This window comes from Schistocerca americana, chromosome 9, assembly GCF_021461395.2.
Source record: "Schistocerca americana isolate TAMUIC-IGC-003095 chromosome 9, iqSchAmer2.1, whole genome shotgun sequence".
In the NCBI taxonomy this organism is placed as follows: domain Eukaryota; kingdom Metazoa; phylum Arthropoda; class Insecta; order Orthoptera; family Acrididae; genus Schistocerca; species Schistocerca americana.
Genome location: NC_060127.1, coordinates 210,582,207 through 210,605,072, shown reverse-complemented (window position 1 = coordinate 210,605,072; position 22,866 = coordinate 210,582,207). Strand labels below are relative to the sequence as shown.

At 43.8% G+C, this 22,866-nt stretch overlaps 1 protein-coding gene across 6 annotated transcripts in view; it reads right to left on the bottom strand.

The window, feature by feature from the left end:
* LOC124550851 (zinc finger protein 501-like) overlaps nucleotides 1-22,866 on the bottom strand; it is a 252,982-nt gene that overhangs the window by 159,528 nt on the left and 70,588 nt on the right. For 4 of the 6 annotated variants that reach the window (XM_047125582.1, XM_047125581.1, XM_047125585.1 and 1 more), the window contains exon 4: nucleotides 5,327-5,383. The exons of the other annotated variants lie outside the window; for them this stretch is intronic. In XM_047125582.1, the coding sequence (XP_046981538.1) occupies nucleotides 5,327-5,383 (57 nt within the window). The remainder of the gene's footprint in view (nucleotides 1-5,326; nucleotides 5,384-22,866) is intronic. 6 annotated transcript variants of the gene reach the window in all.

Here is a 22,866-nt window from a genome sequence, read left to right as displayed (position 1 = left end):
GAAGATGTCATCAATAAATCTGTACCAAACTTTGGGTTGGCAGGCCTGGGTAACCAAGAAGGCTTCCTCTAAGCAACCCATGAATAGGTTGGCGTACGAGGGGGCCATCCTGGTACCCATGGCTGTTCCCTTTAATTGTTGGTATGTCTGGCCTTCAAAAGTGAAGAAGTTGTGGGTCAGGATGAAGCTGGCTAAGGTAATGAGGAAAGAGGTTTTAGGTAGGGTGGCAGGTGATCGGCGTGAAAGGAAGTGCTCCATCGCAGCGAGGCCCTGGACGTGCGGAATATTTGTGTATAAGGAAGTGGCATCAATGGTTACAAGGATGGTTTCTGGGGGTAACAGATTGAGTAAGGATTCCAGGCGTTCGAGAAAGTGGTTGGTGTCTTTGATGAAGGAGGGGAGACTGCATGTAATGGGTTGAAGGTGTTGATCTACGTAGGCAGAGATACATTCTGTGGGGGCTTGGTAACCAGCTACAATGGGGCAGCCGGTATGATTGGGTTTGTGAATTTTAGGAAGAAGGTAGAAGGTAGGGGTGTGGGGTGTCGGTGGGGTCAGGAGGTTGATGGAGTCAGGTGAAAGGTTTTGCAGGGGGCCTAAGGCTCTGAGGATTCCTTGAAGCTCCGCCTGGACATCAGGAATGGGATTACGTTGGCAAACTTTGTATGTGGTGTTTTCTGGAAGCTGATGCAGTCCCTCAGCCACATACTCCCGACGATCAAGTACCACGGTTGTGGAACCCTTGTCCGCCAGAAGAATGACGATGGATCGGTCAGCCTTCAGATCACGGATAGCCCGGGCTTCAGCAGTGGTGATGTTGGGAGTAGGATTAAGGTTTTTTAAGAAGGACTGAGATGCAAGGCTGGAAGTCAGAAATTCCTAGAAGGTTTGGAGAGGGTGATTTTGAGGAAGAGGAGGTGGGTCCCATTGCGACGGAGGATGGAACTGTTCCAGGCAGGGTTCAATTTGGATAGTGTCTTGGGGAGTTGGATCATTAGGAGTAGGATTAGGATCATTTTTCTTTGTGGCAAAGTGATATTTCCAGCAGAGAGTACGAGTGTAGGACAGTAAATCTTTGACGAGGGCTGTTTGGTTGAATCTGGGAGTGGGGCTGAAGGTGAGGCCTTTGGATAGGACAGAGGTTTCGGATTGGGAGAGAGGTTTGGAGGAAAGGTTAACTACTGAATTAGGGTGTTGTGGTTCCAGATTGTGTTGATTGGAATTTTGAGGTTTTGGAGGGAGTGGACCTGGAAGTGGGAGATTGAGTAAATGGGAGAGACTGGGTTTGTGTGCAATGAGAGGAGGTTGAGGTTTGCTGGAAAGGTTGTGAAGGGTGAGTGAGTTGCCTTTCCGGAGGTGGGAAACCAGGAGATTGGATAGTTTTTTGAGGTGGAGGGTGGCATGCTGTTCTAATTTGCGATTGGCCTGTAGGAGGATGCTCTGAACAGCCGGTGTGGATGTGGGAGAGGAAAGATTAAGGACTTTTATTAAGGATAGGAGTTGACGGGTGTGTTCATTGGCTGAGTTGATGTGTAGGTGAAGGATTAGGTGGGTGAGGGCAATGGATTGTTCAGTTTGGAACTGGTATAGGGACTGATGGAAAGAAGGGTTGCAGCCCAAGATGGGAACTTTAAGTGTGAGGCCTTTGGGGGTAATGCCAAATGTCAGACAAGCCTGAGAAAATAGGATATGGGAGCGTAATCTGGCTAGGGCGAAGGCATGTTTGCGGAGGGAATGTAAATAAAACTTAATGGGGTCATTGTGGGGGTGTTGTGAGGGTGACATGGTATTAGAAGGTGGAAAGTGTAACATGAGGCTGAAATGAAAATGAAAATAAAAATATATGGGGAGAGATAAAAGTGAACTGGAAAGTAACTGGAGATCTGGTGTGAAAAAAGGCGAAAAGGTGTTGGTTACAGCTGGGCTATGTTGGACTTGGGTTGGTAGACAACGATGGGCACAGAGGTTAGGTGGTTGTGTTGCCGCCAAAACACGTTAAAGGACAGAGAAATTCGGGAAAATTTAGAAAAAACTGCGTGTAATGTATTAAAAGGAGTGGTTTTGTGGTGGCAGATTATGAAAATGAGGCTAACAATTGTCTGACAAAGAAATACTGACGTTAAAACCTGTGGAAAGCAGCTAAAAATTATCAGTGATGTGGGAAAAACGGAAATGGAAATATAGCGAAAGTTATTAGAACTAGCCGAAATGGTTGTTTAATAGGTGAAAGGAACTGTTTGAGAACCAGAAATGGTGGATTTTATAGCAGCGGTAGTGTTGAAAGTGGCAAAAATTGAACCCTGCCCGGTACAGTTCCGTCCTCCATCGCACCGGGACCCACCTCCTCTTCCTCAAAATCACCCTCTCCAAACCTTCTAGGAATTTCTGACTTCCAGCCTTGCATCTCAATCCTTCTTAAAAAACCTTAATCCTACTCCCAACATCACCACTGCTGAAGCCCAGGCTATCTGTGATCTGAAGGCTGACTGATCCATCGTCATTCTTCCGGCGGACAAGGGTTCCACAACCGTGGTACTTGATCGTCGGGAGTATGTGGCTGAGGGACTGCGTCAGCTTCCAGACAACACCACATACAAAGTTTGCCAAGGTAATCCCATTCCCGATGTCCAGGCAGAGCTTCAAGGAATCCTCAGAACCTTAGGCCCCCTGCAAAACCTTTCACCTGACTCCATCAATCTCCTGACCCCACCGACACCCCGCACCCCTACCTTCTTCCTAAAATTCACAAACCCAATCATACCGGCCGCCCCATTGTAGCTGGTTACCAAGCCCCCACAGAATGTATCTCTGCCTACGTAGATCAACACCTTCAACCCATTACATGCAGTCTCCCCTCCTTCATCGAAGACACCAACCACTTTCTCGCACGCCTGGAATCCTTACCCAATCTGTTACCCCCGGAAACCATCCTTGTAACCATTGATGCCACTTCCTTATACACAAATATTCCGCACGTCCAGGGCCTCGCTGCGATGGAGCACTTCCTTTCACGCCGATCACCTGCCACCCTACCTAAAACCTCTTTCCTCATTACCTTAGCCAGCTTCATCCTGACCCACAACTTCTTCACTTTTGAAGGCCAGACATACCAACAATTAAAGGGAACAGCCATGGGTACCAGGATGGCCCCCTCGTACGCCAACCTATTCATGGGTTGCTTAGAGGAAGCCTTCTTGGTTACCCAGGCCTGCCAACCCAAAGTTTGGTACAGATTTATTGATGACATCTTCATGATCTGGACTGACAGTGAAGAAGAACTCCAGAATTTCCTCTCCAACCTCAACTCCTTTGGTTCCATCAGATTCACCTGGTCCTACTCCAAATCCCATGCCACTTTCCTTGACGTTGACCTCCATCTGTCCAATGGCCAGCTTCACACGTCCATCCACATCAAACCCACCAACAAGCATCAGTACCTCCATTATGACAGCTGCCACCCATTCCACATCAAACGGTCCCTTCCCTACAGCCTAGGTCTTCGTGGCAAACGAATCTGCTCCAGTCCGGAATCCCTGAACCATTACACCAACAACCTGACAACAGCTTTCGCATCCCGCAACTACCCTCCCGACCTGGTACAGAAGCAAATAACCAGAGCCACTTCCTCATCCCCTCAAACCCAGAACCTCTCACAGAAGAACCACAAAAGTGCCCCACTTCTGACAGGATACTTTCCGGGACTGGGTCAGACTCTGAATGTGGCTCTCCAGCAGGGATACGACTTCCTCAAATCTTGCCCTGAAATGAGATCCATCCTTCATGAAATCCTCCCCAATCCACCAAGAGTGTCTTTCCGCCGTCCACCTAACCTTCATAACCTGTTAGTTCATCCCTATGAAATCCCCAAACCACCTTCCCTACCCTCCGGCTCCTACCCTTGTAACCGCCCCCGGTGTAAAACCTGTCCCATGCACCCTCCCACCACCACCTACTCCAGTCCTGTAACCCGGAAGGTGTACACGATCAAAGGCAGAGCCACGTGTGAAAGCACCCACGTGGTCTACCAACTGACCTGCCTATATTGTGATGCATTCTATGTGGGAACGACCAGCAACAAACTGTTCATTCGCATGAATGGACACAGGCAGACAGTGCTTGTTGGTAATGAGGATCACCCTGTGGTTACACATGCCTTGGTGCACGGCCAGCACATCTTGGGACAGTGCTACACCGTCCGGGTTATCTGGATACTTCCCACTAACACCAACCTATCCGAACTCCGGAGATGGGAACTTGCTCTTCAATATATCCTCTCTTCCCGTTACCCTCCAGGCCTCAATCTCCGCTAATTTCAAGTTGCCGCCACTCATACCTCACCTGTCATTCAACAACATCTTTGCCGCTGCACTTCCGCCTCGACTGACATCTCTGCCCAAACTCTTTGTCTTTGAATATGTCTGCTTGTGTCTGTATATGTGTGGATGGATATGTGTGTGTGTGCGCGAGTGTATACCCGTCCTTTTTCCCCCTAAGGTAAGTCTTTCCGCTTCCGGGATTGGAATGACTTCTTACCCTCTCCCTTAAAAACCACATCCTTTCGTCTTTCCCTCTCCTTCCCTCTTTCCTGACGAAGCAACCATTGGTTGCGAAAGCTATAATTTTGTGTGTATGTTTGTGTGTCTATCGACCTGCCAGCGCTTTCGTTTGGTAAGTCACATCATCTTTGTTTTTAGATATATTTTTCCCACGTGGAATGAGGGGGGGGGGGGGGGGGGGGCAAGAGATATTCATATGGACCTACTTCTGTTCTTTCTATGTCTGTCATAGCATTGCTTATCTCACATGAGGATTTCTTCTTAATCCTGGTACAACTTAACATACGGCATACCGTATAGCAAAATATTCATTCATTCAATCATTAGCAGGCCACTGCATGCTACTTCCGTTAAGCATAAAAACAACCTAGTATGACTACGTGGTAATCTGTGTACGAATGACAGTCAAAGTTTTAATCATTCCCTCTAAAAATTAAGTTACATAACATTTTGTTTGTTTGCAAGTGTGTCCCTGGTAGATATTGAAACCCCCACACTACAGAATCATAGCATGCTGTCACAGCAGCCAAAACAAAACAGCACAGTTCACTGGTTAAAAGGAGATTGGCTGTGCCATGGTACTGCACCATGTGGATTTCAGTGTTAACCAGGAATGAAAGGCATGTACCTGCAAACAAACAAAATATTAATTTTGTATGTCTACTTTTTTGAGGAGATAAAACTTTATGACTACCACTCACACATTATTAATTAAGGTAATTACATCTAGATTATGTAGAAAGGGACACTCTGAACAAGACACCACTTACATCTCTCTCCAACTCTAGTGGGTCACACGTGTCAGGATCTTCAGGAGTTTCCAATTGCTGCAAATATTAATGTGGATTATGTTACTTTATGTTTATCCATTACACATTATATAGATATACAGGGTGAGTCACCTAACATTACCGCTGGATATATTTCGTAAACCACATCAAATACTGACGAACCGATTCCACAGACCGAACGTGAGGAGAGGGGCTAGTGTAACTGTTTAACAAAAACCATACAAAAATGCATGGAAGCATGTTTTTTAACACAAACCTATGTTTTTTTAAATGGAACCACGTTAGTTTTGTTAGCACATCTGAACACATAAACAAATACGTAATCAGTGCCATTTGTTGCATTGTAAAATGTTAATTACATCCGGAGATATTGACGCTTGAAACCTCCGATGTTCAGTTGTGTGTTGTAACAAACACGGGCCACGGTCGGTGAGCAGCATCTGCAGGGATATGTTTATGATGACGACCGTGTTTATGAGTGTGGCTGTAGTCCACTGTTGTGGTTTGGTCTAGCTGTCGCAGTGTCCTCATGTAGAGCTTGCTGCTATTGTTGTTCTGCATTCATCTCCGCACGCAGACCAACTGTAGTACACCGTGTTACCAGATGTCTGTGATAGTGTAGTGTTGTAGGAACTGTGACCATGGTGTATTCAAACTCTGAAAAGGCGGAGATGATACTCATCTATGGCAAGTGTCGACGAAATGCAGCTGAAGCCTGCAGGGTGTATGCAGAACGGTACCCGGACAGAGAGCATCCAACGTGCCGCACAGTGCAAAACATCTACCGCCAACTGTATGCAACAGGTATGGTCGTAGCACGCAAACGGGTCTGTAACAGGCCCGTCACAGGAGAAGCGGGTGCAGTTGGTGTGTTAGCTGCTGTTGCCATGAACCCACACATGAGTACATGGGACATTCCAAGAGCCGGTGGACTGAGTCAAAGTAGTGTCATGCGCATACTGCATCGTCACCGTTTTCACCTGTTTCATGTGTTGCTACATCAGCAATTACATGGTGATGACTTTAATCATCGAATGCAATTCTGTCAATGGGCATTAACAGAGAATGCGTTGCAGTTCTACCTCTTTACCGATGAAACGGGTTTCACAAACCACGGGGCAGTGAATCTACGGAACATGCATTACTGGTCCGTGGGCAATCCTCGCTGGCTCAGACAGGTAGAGCGACAGCGACCGTGGACTGTAAATGTATGGTGCGGAATCATTGGCGACCACCTCATTGGTCCTCACCTCATTGCAGGGGCCCAAACAGCTGCAACATACATCGCATTTCTACAGAATGATCTGCCAACGTTGCTCAAAAATGTCCCACTGGAAACGCGTTGATGTATGTGGTATCAGCATGATGGTGCACCTGCACATTCCACAATTAACAGTAGGCTGACTCTTGACAGGATGTTCAACGGGCATTTCATAGGATATGGAGGACGCATAAATTGGCCAGCCCGTTCTCCTGATCTTACACCTCTCGACTTCTTTCTGTGGGGTACGTTAAAAGAGAATGTGTACCGTGATGTGCCTACAACCCCAGAGGATATGAAACAACGTATTGTGGCAGCCTGCGGCGACATTACACCAGATGTACTGTGGCGTGTACGACATTCATTACGCCAGAGATTGCAATTGTGTGCAGCAAATGATGGCCACCACATTGAACATCTATTGGCCTGACATGTTGGGACACACTCTATTCCACTCCGTAATTGAAAACGGAAACCACGTGTGGACGTGTACCTCACCCCTCATGGTAATGTACATGTGCGTCAGTGAAAAAGACCAATAAAAAGGTTTTAGCATGTGGACGTAATGTGCTGTTCCAGTCTCTTCTGTACCTAAGGTCCATCACTGTTCCCTTTTGATCCCTACGTAATTCGGTGCTCTCCGATACACACGATCGAACAGCGGAGGAGTGGTACTCAAGCGTCAACTTTAGGTTACAATATCTCCGGATGTAATCAACATTTTACAATGCAACAAACAGCACTGATTACGTATTTGTTTATATGTTCAGATGTGCTAACAAAACTAACGGGGTTCCACTTAAAAAAAAAACATAGGTTTGTGTTAAAAAACATACTTCCGTGCATTTTTTTTTATGGTTTGTATTAACCAATTACACTAGCCCCTCTCCTCACGTTCGGTCTGTGGAATCGATTAGTCAGTATTTGATGTGGTTTACGAAATATATCCAGCGGTAATGCTAGGCGACTCACCCTGTATATAAAAAAACAAAGATGCTGTAACTTACCAAACGAAAGTGTTGGTATGTTGATAGACAATAAAAAACATACAAATTTCAAGCTTGGAATCCTTACCCAATCTGTTACCCCCAGAAACCATCCTTGTAACCATTGATGCCACTTCCTTATACACAAATATCCCACACGTCCAGGGCCTCGCTGCAATGGAGCACTTCCTTTCATGACTATCACCTGCTACTCTACCTAAAACCTCTTTCCTCATTACCTTAGCTACCTTCATCCTAACCCACAACTTCTTTACTTTTGAAGGCCAGACAAACCAACAATTAAAGGGAACAGCCATGGGCACAAGGATGGCCCCCTCGTATGCCAATCTATTTATGGGTCGCTTAGAGGAAGCCTTCTTGGTTACCCAAGCCTGCCAACCCAAAGTTTGGTACAGATTTATTGATGACATCTGCATGATCTGGACTCACAGTGAAGAAGAACTCCAGAATTTCCTCTCCAACCTCAACTCCTTTGGTTCCATCAGATTCACCTGGTCCTATGCCAAATCCCATGCCACTTTCCTCGATGTTGACCTCCATCTGTCCAATGGCCAGCTTCACACATCTCTCCACATCAAACCCACCAACAAGCAACAGTACCTCCATTTTGACAGCTGCCACCCATTCCATATCAAACGGTCCCTTCCCTACATCTTGGGTCTTTGTGGCAAACAAATCTGCTCCAGTCCGGAATCCCTGAACCATTACACCAATAGCCTGAAAACAGCTTTCGCATCCCGCAACTACCCTCCTGACCTGGTACAGAAGCAAATAGCTAGAGCCACTTCCTCAAACCCAGAACTTCCCACAGAAGAACCACAAAAGTGCCCCACTTGTGACAGGATACTTTCCGGGACTGGATCAGACTCTGAATGTGGCTCTCCAGCAGAGATACGACTTCCTCAAATGATGCCCTGAAATGAGATCCATCCTTCATGAAATCCTCCCCACTCCACCAAGAGTGTCTTTCCGTCGTCCACCTAACCTTCATAACCTCTTGGTTCATCCCTATAAAATCCCCAAACCACCTTCGCTACCCTCTGGCTCCTACCCTTGTAACCGCCCCCGGTGTAAGACCTGTCCCATGCACCCTCCCACCACCACCTACTCCAGTCCTGTAACCCGGAAGATGTACACGATCCAAGGCAGAGCCACGTGTGAAAGCACCCACGTGATTTACCAACTGACATGCCTACGCTGTGAAGCCTTCTATGTGGGAATGACCAGCAACAAACTGTCAATTCGCATGAATGGACACGGGCAGACAGTGTTTGTTGGTAATGAGGATCACCCTGTGGCTAAACATGCCTTGGTGCACGGCCAGCACATCTTGGCACGGTGTTACACCGTCCGGGTTATCTGAATACTTCCCACTAACACCAACCTGTCAGAACTCCGGAGATGGGAACTTGCCCTTCAGTATATCCTCTCTTCTCGTTATCCGCCAGGCCTCAACCTCCGCTAATTTCAAGTTGCTGCCCCTCGCACATCACTTGTCATCCAACAACATCTTTGCCTCTGTACTTCTGCCTCAGCTGACATCTCTGCCCAACCCTTTTGCATTTACATATGTCTGCCTGTGTCTGTATGTGTGTGAATGGATATGTGTGTGTGTGTGTGTGTGTGTGTGTGTGTGTGTGTGTGTACCTGTCCTTTTTTCCCCCTAAGGTAAGTCTTTCCGCTCCCGGGATTGGAATGACTCCTTACCTCTCCCTTAAAACCCACATCCTTTCGTCTTTCCCTCTCCTTCCCTCTTTCCTGATGAAGCAACCATGGGTTGCGAAAGCTTGTAATTTGTGTGTGTGTTTGTGTATTTTTTGTCTCTATCAACATACCAACGCTTTCGTTTGGTAAGTTACAGCATCTTTGTTGTTAGATACATTGTATAGATACCTGCACAAACAAATTTAAGTCTTTTTGTTAAACATAATTCCTATTCTTAGTTTGTTTTCAAAAATGACAAGGAAGATGCAACCACTAGTTCGTTTCAGCATGATAGGAGAAACAGATGGCTCTCACAATAATATCAGTCACAAGTTTTACCTCAAGTTCACTGAAATGAGCAGGTTAAGTGCTGTGCTAAGAACATATATGATCTGATCAAACATATCTGGATACCCCAGTGTAATGTGGAACTGACCATTAGATTCATGAGAGGAGGACCCACCAGTATAAAATAAGATGGGGTAAATGTCCGTAGAAAAGCACTAAAAGCAGAATGGGTCAATCACGAGAGCTCAGTGACTTCAAATGTGGACTAGTCACTGGATGTCATCAGAGTAACAACTCTTCTACAGCTGCCCAAGTCAACTGTTTCTGATGTGATCGTGAAGTGGAAATGTGGAGTAACAACCACAACTAAGCAGAGACCAGGTAGATCTCATGTACTGACGGACACAGACCGTTGAATGTTGTGGAGGACAGTTGTAAAAAAAATTGCATGAAACCAGTAGAAGAGATAACTCCTGAGTTCCAAAGTGCAACCTGCAGTCCAGCTACAACAATGACTGTGGGTAGGGAGTTAAAATTGTGGTACACTGGTCAAGCAACTCCTCATGGGCCACACATTTCTGTAGTCAATGTTGCGTGACACTCGAGGTGGTGTAAAGAGGGATGCCACTGGACAGTGGATGATTGGAAACAGGTCATTTGGAGTGACAAATTGCACTACACTCTGTGCAATCTGATGGAAGGGTTTGGGTTCGGCAAATGTCTGGAGTATAGACCAGCCATGGTATGTAGGGTCAATGGAGGAGTGCTGAGGAAGTGTTTACAGTATGGAAGTGTTTTTCGTGGCTAGGGTGTGGCTCCTTGCAGCAGTTAAGTTAACTCTAAATGCAGAAAGATACAGGTTGACAATTATTGAATAATATGAAAAAAATGTAAATTAGTTACAAACCACGGCATGCACACACTTCATTCAGCATGTAAATGCCACTACATATATTCGTATTTAGATTATGATGTGTTCAATATGCCTGCCATCATTGATGATGATTTGGCACAGACAAACAGAGAAATTCTGCATGACCCACTGAAATGTTGGTACATTGATGCAGTCAATTAGATCCTGAATATCTGTTTTCAGCTCAGCAATGGTTTTGGGGTTATTGCTGTACACCTTGCCCTTAATATAGCCCCACAAAAAGGAGTCACACGTGTTCACATCTGGAGAAAATAGTGGCCATCAAGGATCGTGCCAGTGGCCTCTGGGTACCCCAGAGCCAGAACGTGGTCCCTAAAGTGCTACTCCAGAACATCAAACACTCTCGTGCTTCAATGGGGACGAGCTCCGTCTTTCACGAACCACATCTTGTCGAAATCATGGTCACTTTGGATAATGGGGACAAAATCATCTTCCAAAATCTTCACGTACCATTCGGTAGTCAATGTGCCCCATGGAATACAGCACCAATTATTCTGTGACTGGACAGTGGACACCCACTGAGAACAAAGAAACTTCTGGATTGCAAAATGTGGGTACTCAGTCCCCCAAATGTGTCAGTTTTGCTTATTGACCAACCCATCCAAATGACAGTGGGCTCCATCACTAAACCAAACCATACTAATTCCCATCATGCTCCGTGGCCAACTGGGCCGTACGAACATCCTAACACAAATTGTTCAGAAGTAATGATAATTTTATTTCATATAGTTCAATAATTGTTACCCTGTATAAAAACATTTCACAGAATTGTGCATAGCATAATGTAGAGGAACAGTTCAGAGATGATGACTGTTAGGACCAGATGACAATGCACCCTGTTGCAAAGCAGCATCTGTGAGTTAATGGTTTGCGGACAATCACATTCCTGAAATGGACTGGCGTTCCCAGAATCAGAATCTGAACCTAATGTCACACCTCTTGGATTAATTAGAGCATTGATTTTCCTCCATATCCCAGCATCCAATATCACTGCCTTCTCTGCTTTACACACTTGAAGAATAGGCAGCCATTCCTGCATAGATATTCAGACACCTCATTGAGAGTGTCCTCAGCAGAGTTCAGGCCATCATAAGGGCGAAGGGTAGTATACTGAGGTTACTGGTTCTATAAAGAGGTGCAAATAACGTGGACTATTTCAAGGTGCATGGCTGGTGGATACTTTCACCAGCAGCAACTCATGCATCTAAGTTGAGATCTCCACAGTGTCTTACTACGATTAGCACTGTAACAGTCTAAATTATTGATATATTAGCTCTCCTATGAACACAGAGATATTTACCTCTTTCTCCTCGAAGATAAGGATGCACCATCCAGATTCATAATAAAGAACGAAGTGTAATAAAATCATTAATGATGTCACCTTGTTTTCCGATGTTTGCAGGCTACGGTGTATCCAGGTATCATTTTCACAGTGAAGCAATTTACAAATGAAAGAAACTGTCTCCTTTCCAGAAGATATATTCTAAAATCTTTTAAAAAGATATCTATTGTTGTCTGGCATACATGCAACATGTCCATCCAGAATCACGGATGGGACAAGACAGATATATGTTCGTCATTCTTTTCCTACATATCTATTTTTGTCATGGGCATGTTTATATCGCATCTTTCCCTGCTCAGTATTCTGATACTTATTAAATGACATACTTTTTTACTAAGCCAAAATAAGATCTATCAGAATGGACATCCCATATTAATGCCCACTAACAGGGGTGCAAGTACTTTGATCAGATAGTGTATGCTTGCCATGTTACTTTGTTTTACAGACTACTCAATATCTAGAAGACTCCCGTTTTATTTCATACCAAAACCCTTACAAGATACAAGTGTACTCTTTCCTCCTCCATCTCCGGCATCCCGCACCAAAAACAGTAATGCTGCTTCTCGTGGGTACATGATGGCCTGAATCACGATACGCCACTACTGAATTATGGAAATGGCACAGTCATTAGACTGATCTGGAGCAGTGGGTGACAGTACTTAAATGCCAGCCACCACCAACGCCTACATAAGGACACACACACACACACTCACACACACACACACACACACACACACACACACACACCATTGCTTCAGCATAACATCTACATCTGGTTCCTAGAACTTTATAAGCAGTATTTTGTGGGATAATGGGTGCCCATCTTCATATATCTGCTGTTGATGTTTCTCAACCTTTCCGGGACACTCAACCATGGATCAAACAAACCTATGAACATTTGTGCTGTCCTCCTTTGTGTACATTCAATATCCCCCGAAGACCTACATACGTACAGATAGCATACACTCAAGTAATATTCTAGGACAAATCACACAAGTTTTTTAATAATCTCCTTTGTAGATCAACTACATTTTCCTAATATCAGCATGCACTGGAGAGATATAAGTTCAGCATTACCATCTGAGACAGGGCAATAAATAAATGGATCAGTACTGTACTGAAAATGAAATAGAAGTGAGCTGGACATGTTGCCAGGTGAACGCATGCAAGACAGACCAAGGAAGCTCTTCAGGATGTCAAGAGATAGGAAAGACCAAAGTAGACACTGAATGTGAGATGGTTAAATGATATTACAAAACATGCAGGAATAATGTGGATGCATTTTGCTGTAGATCACGATGCATATACATTCCTGAAGTTAGTTTTTTCAGTAAACATTTTACTTATTTTCCGGGCACAAAAACAACTGACATCATACATGCCCACATTGTAACCTTAGAACAGCAATAAGAAAAAGAAGCTAAAAGCGACCATATGTTAAGCCCAATCGATGGAAGGAAAGAGAGCTAAAAGCAACGACTTCCCCTTGAAAAAAAGAGGCAACAGAGGTCCCTAATGAAACACTGAATGTTCTTAGCCGTATCGTTATGACAGATAAAAAGTAAAACGTGATCGACAGCGCTCGCATCATTTGCTAAAATTGACGATAACTCAGACAGCAAACATACACTGGAAAATAAGCGGTTAAAAAAAGGGCAGTGGATCAGGACATGGTAAACCATCAAAGGTTGATGACAATGAGCACAAAGTGGTGGGGGATCACGACATAACAAATGGGAATGGCTAAAATGACAGTGCCCAATATGCAACCTATCTAAAATGATCTCCTCATGATGAGAGGGCCGAGAGGAGGTTGGCCAAACCGTTTGGAGAGGTTGAATTTCCTGGAGCTTGTTCCTGTGAAGAGAAGACCACTGCTGATCCCAAAGTAATACCATCTGCTGACTGGTGGCAACATGAAGATCATCCAAAGGAAAGGAAGAGCTAGCAGGCTGAGTTAGGAGGAGAGTGGCCACGGTAGCAGTGTCAGCAGCCTCATTTCCCATCAGATCGATGTGACCAGGAAACAACTTGAACATCACGGTGGCTCCCTCAACAGTCAGCAAGTGGAAGTTTCCTAGGAGCCATTGCACTAAGTTATAAGAATGTGTACAGCACACAGGAGCTCTGAAGGGCACTGAGAGAATTGGAACATATGACACAATTAAAATGCCTCTGTCACCGTATGTACTGGGTGGCCTGATATAGAGCGAAGAACTCTGCTGTAAAAATTGAGCACTGTTCTGGAAGCCGATACCGGAAATGGTAGGAGCCAATGACGAAGGCACACTCGACACCACGGCTGATCTCAGAGCCATCAGTGTGTACTAAGGTGCTAGGTTAAGTTGCGTGCGAAAGCCAAGAAACTTACGGCGTTAGTTCGAATTCAGAGCTGTGTCCTCGGCAAGCGAATAAAGTTGAAGATGAACACAGAACGTCGCACGAAGTCAAGGTGGTGAGGGGTTCGCACCCATTGGGAACGTGGCAGGTAGTGTAAAGTTAAGCTCCCAGAGCAACAGCCAAAAGGAGACTCCAGGAGATAACAGAGAAGAAGGGCATGCCTCATACTCAGGGTCAAGGGAGTCATCAAAAAAGGGGGCATAGGGTTTTACCGTCAATACTCCACGAGTAAAGATCACCCAGACATCGCTGAAGACACCACTCGAGGAGACAAGTGCAGAGAGAACTGCAATAGATCGCAAAGTTGTCAACAAAAAGCGACCTCTAGGTACCTGGCAGGAGGCAGTCCACTATAGTGTTAATGGATATAGCAAAGAGGACAACAGTCCGCACAGAGCTTTGAGGCACCCGTTCTCTTGGATAAAGGTGTCTGACAAAGCCAAACTCACATATACCTTGGAAACTCTGTCTTTTAAAAATTCCCGAGTAAAATGGGACAGGGGGGCCTTGGAGGCTTCACGTGTATAGAGTACAGAGGATACCAGAACTTCAGCAGGTGTCACAGGCTTTCTCGAAATTGAAAAACGTGGCCACAGTCTGGTATGTCCGCAAAAAACTGTTCGTGACACGGATTGACAAAGTAACTGGACGGTCAACTGCAGTACGGTGCACTCAAATTAGTAGATTGTGCCACCATACCAGCTGGCCATGGATCATATGTTCCATGACCTTGCAAACACAGCTGGTGAGAGAAATGGGATGGTAGCTAGAAGGAAGGTGTTCGTCCTTACTGGAGTTACGTATGGGTATGACGAGACTTCACACCAGTGTCTGTCTGCAAGAGAAATGTGTTGTAACATCTTTGAAGAGATCATGATTCTGAGAGGAGAAGGATATGACCTGAGCCTCCTCCACTTGTTTCCAAGGGAGGCAGGACAGCGGGTGGAGCTCAAAATCTCTGCAAAATAGTGGCCCAAGGTCATGGAGATAGCAATAGGTTCCACAATGACATCATCTGCTAAGGCCAGGCCAGAAATCAGGGACTGAACCTCGGTCTGAGAGAGCCAGAAGAGGTTGTCCCGCATGATGGAAGGAGGACTGAAACTGCTAAAAAAAACTACTATGGAAGATCAATCTAGCTCTTTTGCTATCCTGAAGAATGCCATGACACTGCACATGCAGCTGCTTATAATGAACACAGTTCACCATGCCTAAAAGCGTGGAGAGCATATCTCCACACGAATCGCATAGCAGCACGCCTCAGTGCGCCAGGGGCCTGGTACACAACTCGGTAAAGAAGTGCGAGGTATGTTAACTCTGCAGTAGTAAGGATAATGTTCGTAAGGTACTCTACCTGGTCATCAGAGCTTGGGAAATGTTCATCAAAGGTTGGCAGAGAGTAGTAAAGCCTCCAGGCAGCCTTAGAAAGCTGCCAATTGTGTTTACAAGTAGGTGGGGTAGGAGTCAGCAAACAGATAGCACACGGGAAATCGTCACTCGGGTACGTGTCGGAGAGAACGGACCACTTGAGATGACAGGAAAACTGGCCAGTGCTGTACAGTACAAGAGGTCCAAATGGGAATAAGTGTGCATGTAGACTGAAAGGAACATGGGTGCTCCAGTGTTAAGACAGATGAGGTTGAATTGATTGAGAAGGTCAAAGGGAACCTCTTGGACCAGTTCTCAAACAGCCCCAAAGGGGCTGGTGGGTATCAAAGTCGTCCAGCAGCGAAAAGAGGTGAGGGAGCTGACCAAAAAGCTGGAGTAAGTCTGCCGTTGAGACAGTGAATGACGAAGGGATGTAGACTTTACCAAGAGAAAAGTTGGAACAACAAAGGAAAAATTGGACTGCAACCACTAGCAGCTAGGTGTTTTTTGGAAATTTGTGGTAAGTTCTTATGGGACCAGACTGATGAGGTCATCGGTCCCTTGGCTTACACACTATTTAATCTAACGTAAACTAACTTACGCTAAGGAAAACACACACACCCATTCCCAATGGAGGACCTGAACCTCCGATGGGGGGAACCGCGTGAACCGTGGCAAGGTGCCTCAGACCTGCGCTGCACAGTTAGGTGTTCAATGAGATGGTTTGGCTTTGGATGTCATCACAAATGAGCAGCATGACTCCCCCACGAGATGGAATCCCATCTTTGGGGAAGGGGGTCAAAGTGGACTGGAAGGAAATGCAAGAGGTGAAAGTGGCTGCAAGAGTGCAATTTTGTTTCCTACAGGCAGAAAACAACCAGATGCTGTGATTCCGAGAGCAGCTGTAATTGCTCCTCACTGTATCTAATGCTACAAACATTCTATTGGGGAAGAGTCATAATGGGGAATAGGGAGAAGGGAACAAACGAAGGGCAGTCACCTAGACAACTGCTGGGTGCCAGCCTTCCAAGACTCGCTGCTACAGGGTGCAGAGGATCCTGCCCCACGAGATCTACGGAGGTATCGGCATTCTCCCTGCATTGGCCTGCAGACTCCTGGGCAGAAAAATGGTAGGTGGTGGGGCACCGGCAAAATGGAGGTCGGCCGGGTGAGGGTATCATGTGGCGACACCGTTGGAGAGGATGTCTGAATCAGGGAAGGAGAAGACCATTTGTCTTTGTTTGATTTCTCAGGGCAGGCCTTTACAGTTAGCAGATGAAGACTCAGACATTTGTTGGCTTCCCAGCCTGCCAGTTGCGTAGCAGGTGATTTCGCCTCCAGAGCAAAAAGGTGTGGTAGCTTGTTGCGCAGCTCTATGGGAAGGATATGGAGATGCTATTGTAATACTGGGTAATTTAACAACTGCAGTACTGAAATGGAGGTCACAAGTCTGCGTGGCCACGTCCTCCATGGAGCGAGGCGTAACAAGAATGGTACTATAAGTACCAGCTGCTAAAATTCACGGCTTTCAACTAGCCAACAACCTGCGAGTGACAGGGTAGGGTACTTTTTCCTTCACCCGGATCTCCTGGACAGCCTATTTACCAAGATACATGGGACACACACAATCACAGAATGAGGTGGCTTGGTCAGGTGATACATTCCAATTGATGCAGTGGTGAGGAGGAGGCAGGTAATGAGCGTCTCTACCACAAGTAACACATTTGGTAGTGTTTTGACAGGACACGTGAATGTGGTTATAATGTTGACACTGGTATCAGTGCGTCAGATTTGGAGTGTACAGTTGAATCGTGATGATTTCACAGCCCACCTTAATCTTTGAGGGAAGCACTGCTCGATCAAATGTGAGAAAAGGAGTGCGTATGGACCGCAGTGGTGCCCTGATCGGACAGATAATGCTGGACTTCACCTTCGGTCAGACCATCAAGCAACTGAGTATAAATAACACCGTGTGAAGAATACAGCATATGATGGGATTCGACACGAACAGGATAGCCAAGGAGGAGTGAAGCTGTAAGTAGTAGTTGGGCTTGAAAATCACAATTGGTCTCTAGAAGAAAAGTCTAATTACATTAGCAAGAGCGGGATTTCCCAGGGCCTGTAATTGCACCAACACTTTTTTGAATAATAAATGGATTAACTATATCAAAAGACTGACCTCTTCCGGTATGTGACACAACGAGGAACCGAGGTGCAGTTAGGAGAGTCATTGAATCTTTAGCCTCATTTCATTTACATTTAGTAGACATAGCCCGAGATGAAGATAATTGGCTCACTGCAACAATATCCCCCATGATTGCCATTGTCTCCAATGGCACACTCCTCCTGACTGGTTCACACCTCAGATCACATCTTCCGAACTCCAGACAGAGGGAGCAAATGGCAATTATGAAGGTAACAGCTCATGCAATCACCCCTCCCTGGGCCTGGCCTGTACCAGGGGATATGTGCAAACCCTACCTGTCGACCCGGGGGTGGGAATTACACGTTACCCAGTCACTTGTTATGCATCAAACAAATGGGCTGGCCTTCAGGAGCACACAGGGAGGAAGCAGAAACAGAGCCAGACCTCAAACACCAAAGTGGAGAAAGGGGAGGAGATGGGGAATGAAGAGAGGAGGAATAAACAGATGAGGGACTATTCTGATGCAGGGCTACCAAAACTTCAGAATGCATTCCCGAACCCAAGACATGTTCTCCAGAGTGAGAAAAGAATAGGAGGGGGATAGACACACAGCACAAAAAGGGAAAAATGTGCTGCAAAGGCTAGGGCCTCGTGGTAGGCAAGCATAAACTCACAAAAGAGTGGTGAGCACCATGGAGGATTTACCTTTTGCAGAAATAGTTGAAGACAAACCTCTTTGGATTCAATCCACCTAAATCAATACTATGAAAACTATCTGAGTAAAAGGAAATCTCTCTCTCTTTATCTTATAGTCTCATTTCACATCTTGACAGTGATCTGGTTACGTTTCAGTTTGCTCATAGTTAACATAATGCACAGAAATTAAAGAAGATATCACACTAAATTTGAAGACTTTGCTGTTAAAAATTCGAGCACTAGGGACTTTGTGCAATGGAACACTTTATGTCAAACATTGTTGTAGGCAAAATATAGTTAACATAAGCTCACTGTATGGCTTTTCATACACGAATCACAACCACTAATCCAGCAAATGCACAAATGGACACAGAGGAACTGTCTGCCTTAAGGACACCCAGAATCCAGCTGCTGAGCATTCTCTGAAAGGACTCGTGCCTCCTACTGTGATTCCACACAGGACATTTGCTTGCATCCACCCAAACCACGTTGTCCATGGCTCCGTGCATAGTAATTGAATGTAACTTCCATTAATGACCCTCCATTTTTCCCTATGGTGAAATTTAATTATTTTTGTTTATTTTCCAAAGATTAATAACAATTTTAAAGAGAACATTAGGCAATGACTATCTGAAACAGGGGAAAATAATACAGCAGAAGACAAAGAGGCAGGTTTGAGTGATTAAATAGTGAAGGTAGCAGAGAATAAAATACATAAAAAGACAAGGTCCAGTTCTTGGATAACACATGAAATATTGAATTTATTGATGAAAGGAAAAGATATAAAAATGCAGCAAATATAACATCCAAAATGAAATAATAATACCTAAAAAAATTAAAGCAATAGGAAATGCAAAATGGCAAACCAGAAACAGCTGGAGATGAAACATAACAATGCGAAAGCTTGCATGCTACAGAAAAGACTGTTGTTGCTTACAACAAAAAGAGAAGCAACTGTATCATCATCACAAACCAGTTCTGAGGAAAGAGGAGGAGGCTGAGAGGTGGAAGGCATGCATAGAGGGTCTCTATGACAGATAAAAACTTGAAAAAAGTATTGCAGAATGAGAAGGAGAAACAATAAAGATAGGATGTTTTATTATTAATACAGCGCAAAGATTATGTTTCTATGATGTCTTTGTCTTGCATTAGTGTATAGGTACCTTGACTCATCCTACATTCCTGAAAGTCTCCTTCTTAATGGGATCTATCGAACACAATGGTTGAATGAATGACTAAATTTTGAATGAATGAATCAATGAATTAACTGCTTGACCAGTGCCACACAGTGCACCAGCCACCAACACCACCCTCCAACAATTGGCAGTCGCAATATTTGAATATGCCATAGCAAATATTTTAATTCATACATACTATAAGAAATGGATGTATGAATGTCTGTACATTTGTTCCATATCTCTTTCTAAACCACTGGATTGATTTCAGTTGTATTTGGTAAAAGTATTCCTTACTGTCAGGCAACGTTTGCTGTGAGTATAAGAACCACCTACCGATCATAGCTCAGGAGAGATGATGTCATAAACAATGACATGCATGAAAAACTGCCTCAATGTACTTGATATTTAAATATATTACCTCTTTGCTGCTAATTCTATCTGCAACATATTTCACAAAAAGTTTCCACATAGCCACCTATTATACAAATATATCATCTTACGGCACACAGTTCAAGAGATATGACGTTGTAAACACTGAGATGTGTGGAAAAATGCACCATCATGCATGACATTTTAATGTATTGCATCTTTATTACCAACACTATTCGCAACAAATTTTTCAGAATGCGTCTAAATATATCACCCAATTTACCTGCAAAATTATATTTTGTATACAACATTGTTCAGTAGCTAGATAGCATGAAGCAATTATTTATTTATTTATTTTTCCCCAGGCGGCTGTCAACAGCATCAATATACTTGGAGAAATGCATGGTAAACACTGTACTGTCTTACAATATATTTATTCACAACTAGTTTCGATCACTGATCACATTCACAGCGGAAAAATATTGTGACAACTTCACACAGCATGTATGACATGTGAAACTGTCACAATATTTTTTCATTGTGAGGATGATAAATGATTGAAACTAGTTGAGAATAAATACATTGTAAGACCGAATAGCCTTTACCGTGCATTTTTCCAAGGACATCATAAAGACTAAGCCGAGTCAAAACGAAACTGCAGGGCAAAATTCACTACAGATACAGATAGAACGTGAGTGAAATATGTTCTATCAGCCTGTCTTTTTCAAAGAGCTAAAGAGCAACTGGAAAACAAAACTGGTGAACACCAAGGTGCCCGCAGTAGATCCTGTACAGAACAAATTCTCATTCTAAAGACTATGCTAAAATACAAAGCAGTCAGGAACAGCCCAATAATTTGCATGTTCATTGACTTTAAAAAGGCATACAACTCAGTTCACCAACACGCACTTCTTCATATCCTTGGAAGAACAAGGGTTACATTAAAAAACCCTTAACCTCATCAAAGAAACATTGACCGATACTGCATCCAAGGTGAAATTCACGGGTGACATATCCGAGCCCTTCCTCATCAAAACTGGTGTCCGACAAGGTGATGGTCTGTCTCCTCTCCTATTCAACCTCATGCTGGACAAGGTCATCCATGAATGGGAAAAGGAATTTAAGAATAAAGTGGTGGTGGTAGCAAAGGTATCAAGGTGCTCAATAAGATGTTCATCAGCTGGTTCTTGCTGGATATGACAACGTACATTTAGTGAAGCAAAAACAAAGAAGAGTTAATAATTTGGCTACATATCACAGACATTTATTGGCAGCCTAGGCACAGAGAGGCCAGCACACCACAAAAGGGCAGGGAGAGCCCAGTTTAACACTATTTGTGCTCCTTGTTGTTCACGTTGCTGTTCAGTCTGAAGACTAGTTTGATGCAGCTCTCTACAGCAGCCTATCATGTGCAAGCCTCTTTTTCACTGAATAACTACTGCTGCCTAAATGCAGTTAAACCTGCACACTCATAGTCAAACCACGATTTCCTTCTAATGTTTTTACCACCTCACGTATTTCTAATATCAAACTAGCAACTCCCAGTGCTTCAGGCTATGTCCTATCAATTGATTACTTCTTCTAATCAAGCTCTGCCATAACTGTTTTCTTTCCAATTCAATTCAAAAACTTTTCATTAGTTATTTGACCTACTCATCTAATCTTCAGAATTCTCTTGTGGCACCGCATTTCAAAAGTTTCTATTCTCTTCTTGTCCAAACTTTCATTCCACATTTCATTTCATTTCCTTATGAAGCTGAATTCAAAACAAATCGATATTACTAAAACACTATTCTGGAACATGATACCAGCTGTGATGAAAAGCAAAAAAATTTCAATTTTCAATATTTCACGTAGTTAGGTTGACCAAATTTAAAAATTCAATCTGCTGTCCTAACATAATCATTCAGAGGTGTAATCTAATGTTAAAAGTTTAACACAATGAGACAATTATTACAGTTAGAAACTGTGTGTTTGTCTCAAGGCAGAATAACTGGTGGTGCACAAATACACGGACTTCATTCGCCCACTATTTGACAATGAGGGCACTTACCAACTTCCAACAAAGATTACACGTAATTTCAAACCTTTATAAAACATTTTCTTGCTGACACCTCCCACCTTACAAAATGATGAAAGGAAAAGAGTTTATCACTTACTATATTTTCACTGTTCACGCAGTCAAACTTCAGAATTGTTTTAAGTTATTACTTCTTTACTACAAACTCCATTCACAACACTGTTTGTACACTGTGTCTACTGAATGTACCTGCAAAATCATATAACTGTACCACACATAGTTCAGGAGATACAACAGCATAAACATTGAGATCAATGAGAAACTAGCCTTAGCTTAAAATGAAGTGGAAATTACCTAGTTTATAATTGTCCAGTATTTAGTAATGAGAGCACTTAGTGACTTCCAACAATCTTTAAATGTAATTTCAAGCCTTTACTAAATGCTTTCTAGATTGCATGCTTAGAGACATATAATAATAATAATAATAATAATAATAATTTTATTGTCATTCGGCCATTACAGCAATAGACAACGTCATATACATACTAAAATACAATTAATAGTTTGAAAGAAACAACAGGTTTCTTGTTAACATTATAGTATTATATTACAGTTGATATATTCTCTTATGTCATAGAATGGGTGGAGGACTAGCCAGTCATGAATTGTTTGTTTGAATAATTGTTCAGGTAATTCTTGAACAGATTGAGGAAGTTTATTAAATAATTTGTACCCCATGATTTCGTAGCTGTTGAGTGACTTTGACAACCTGTGGTAAGGAATATAGAGGCACCTATTCCTTCTTG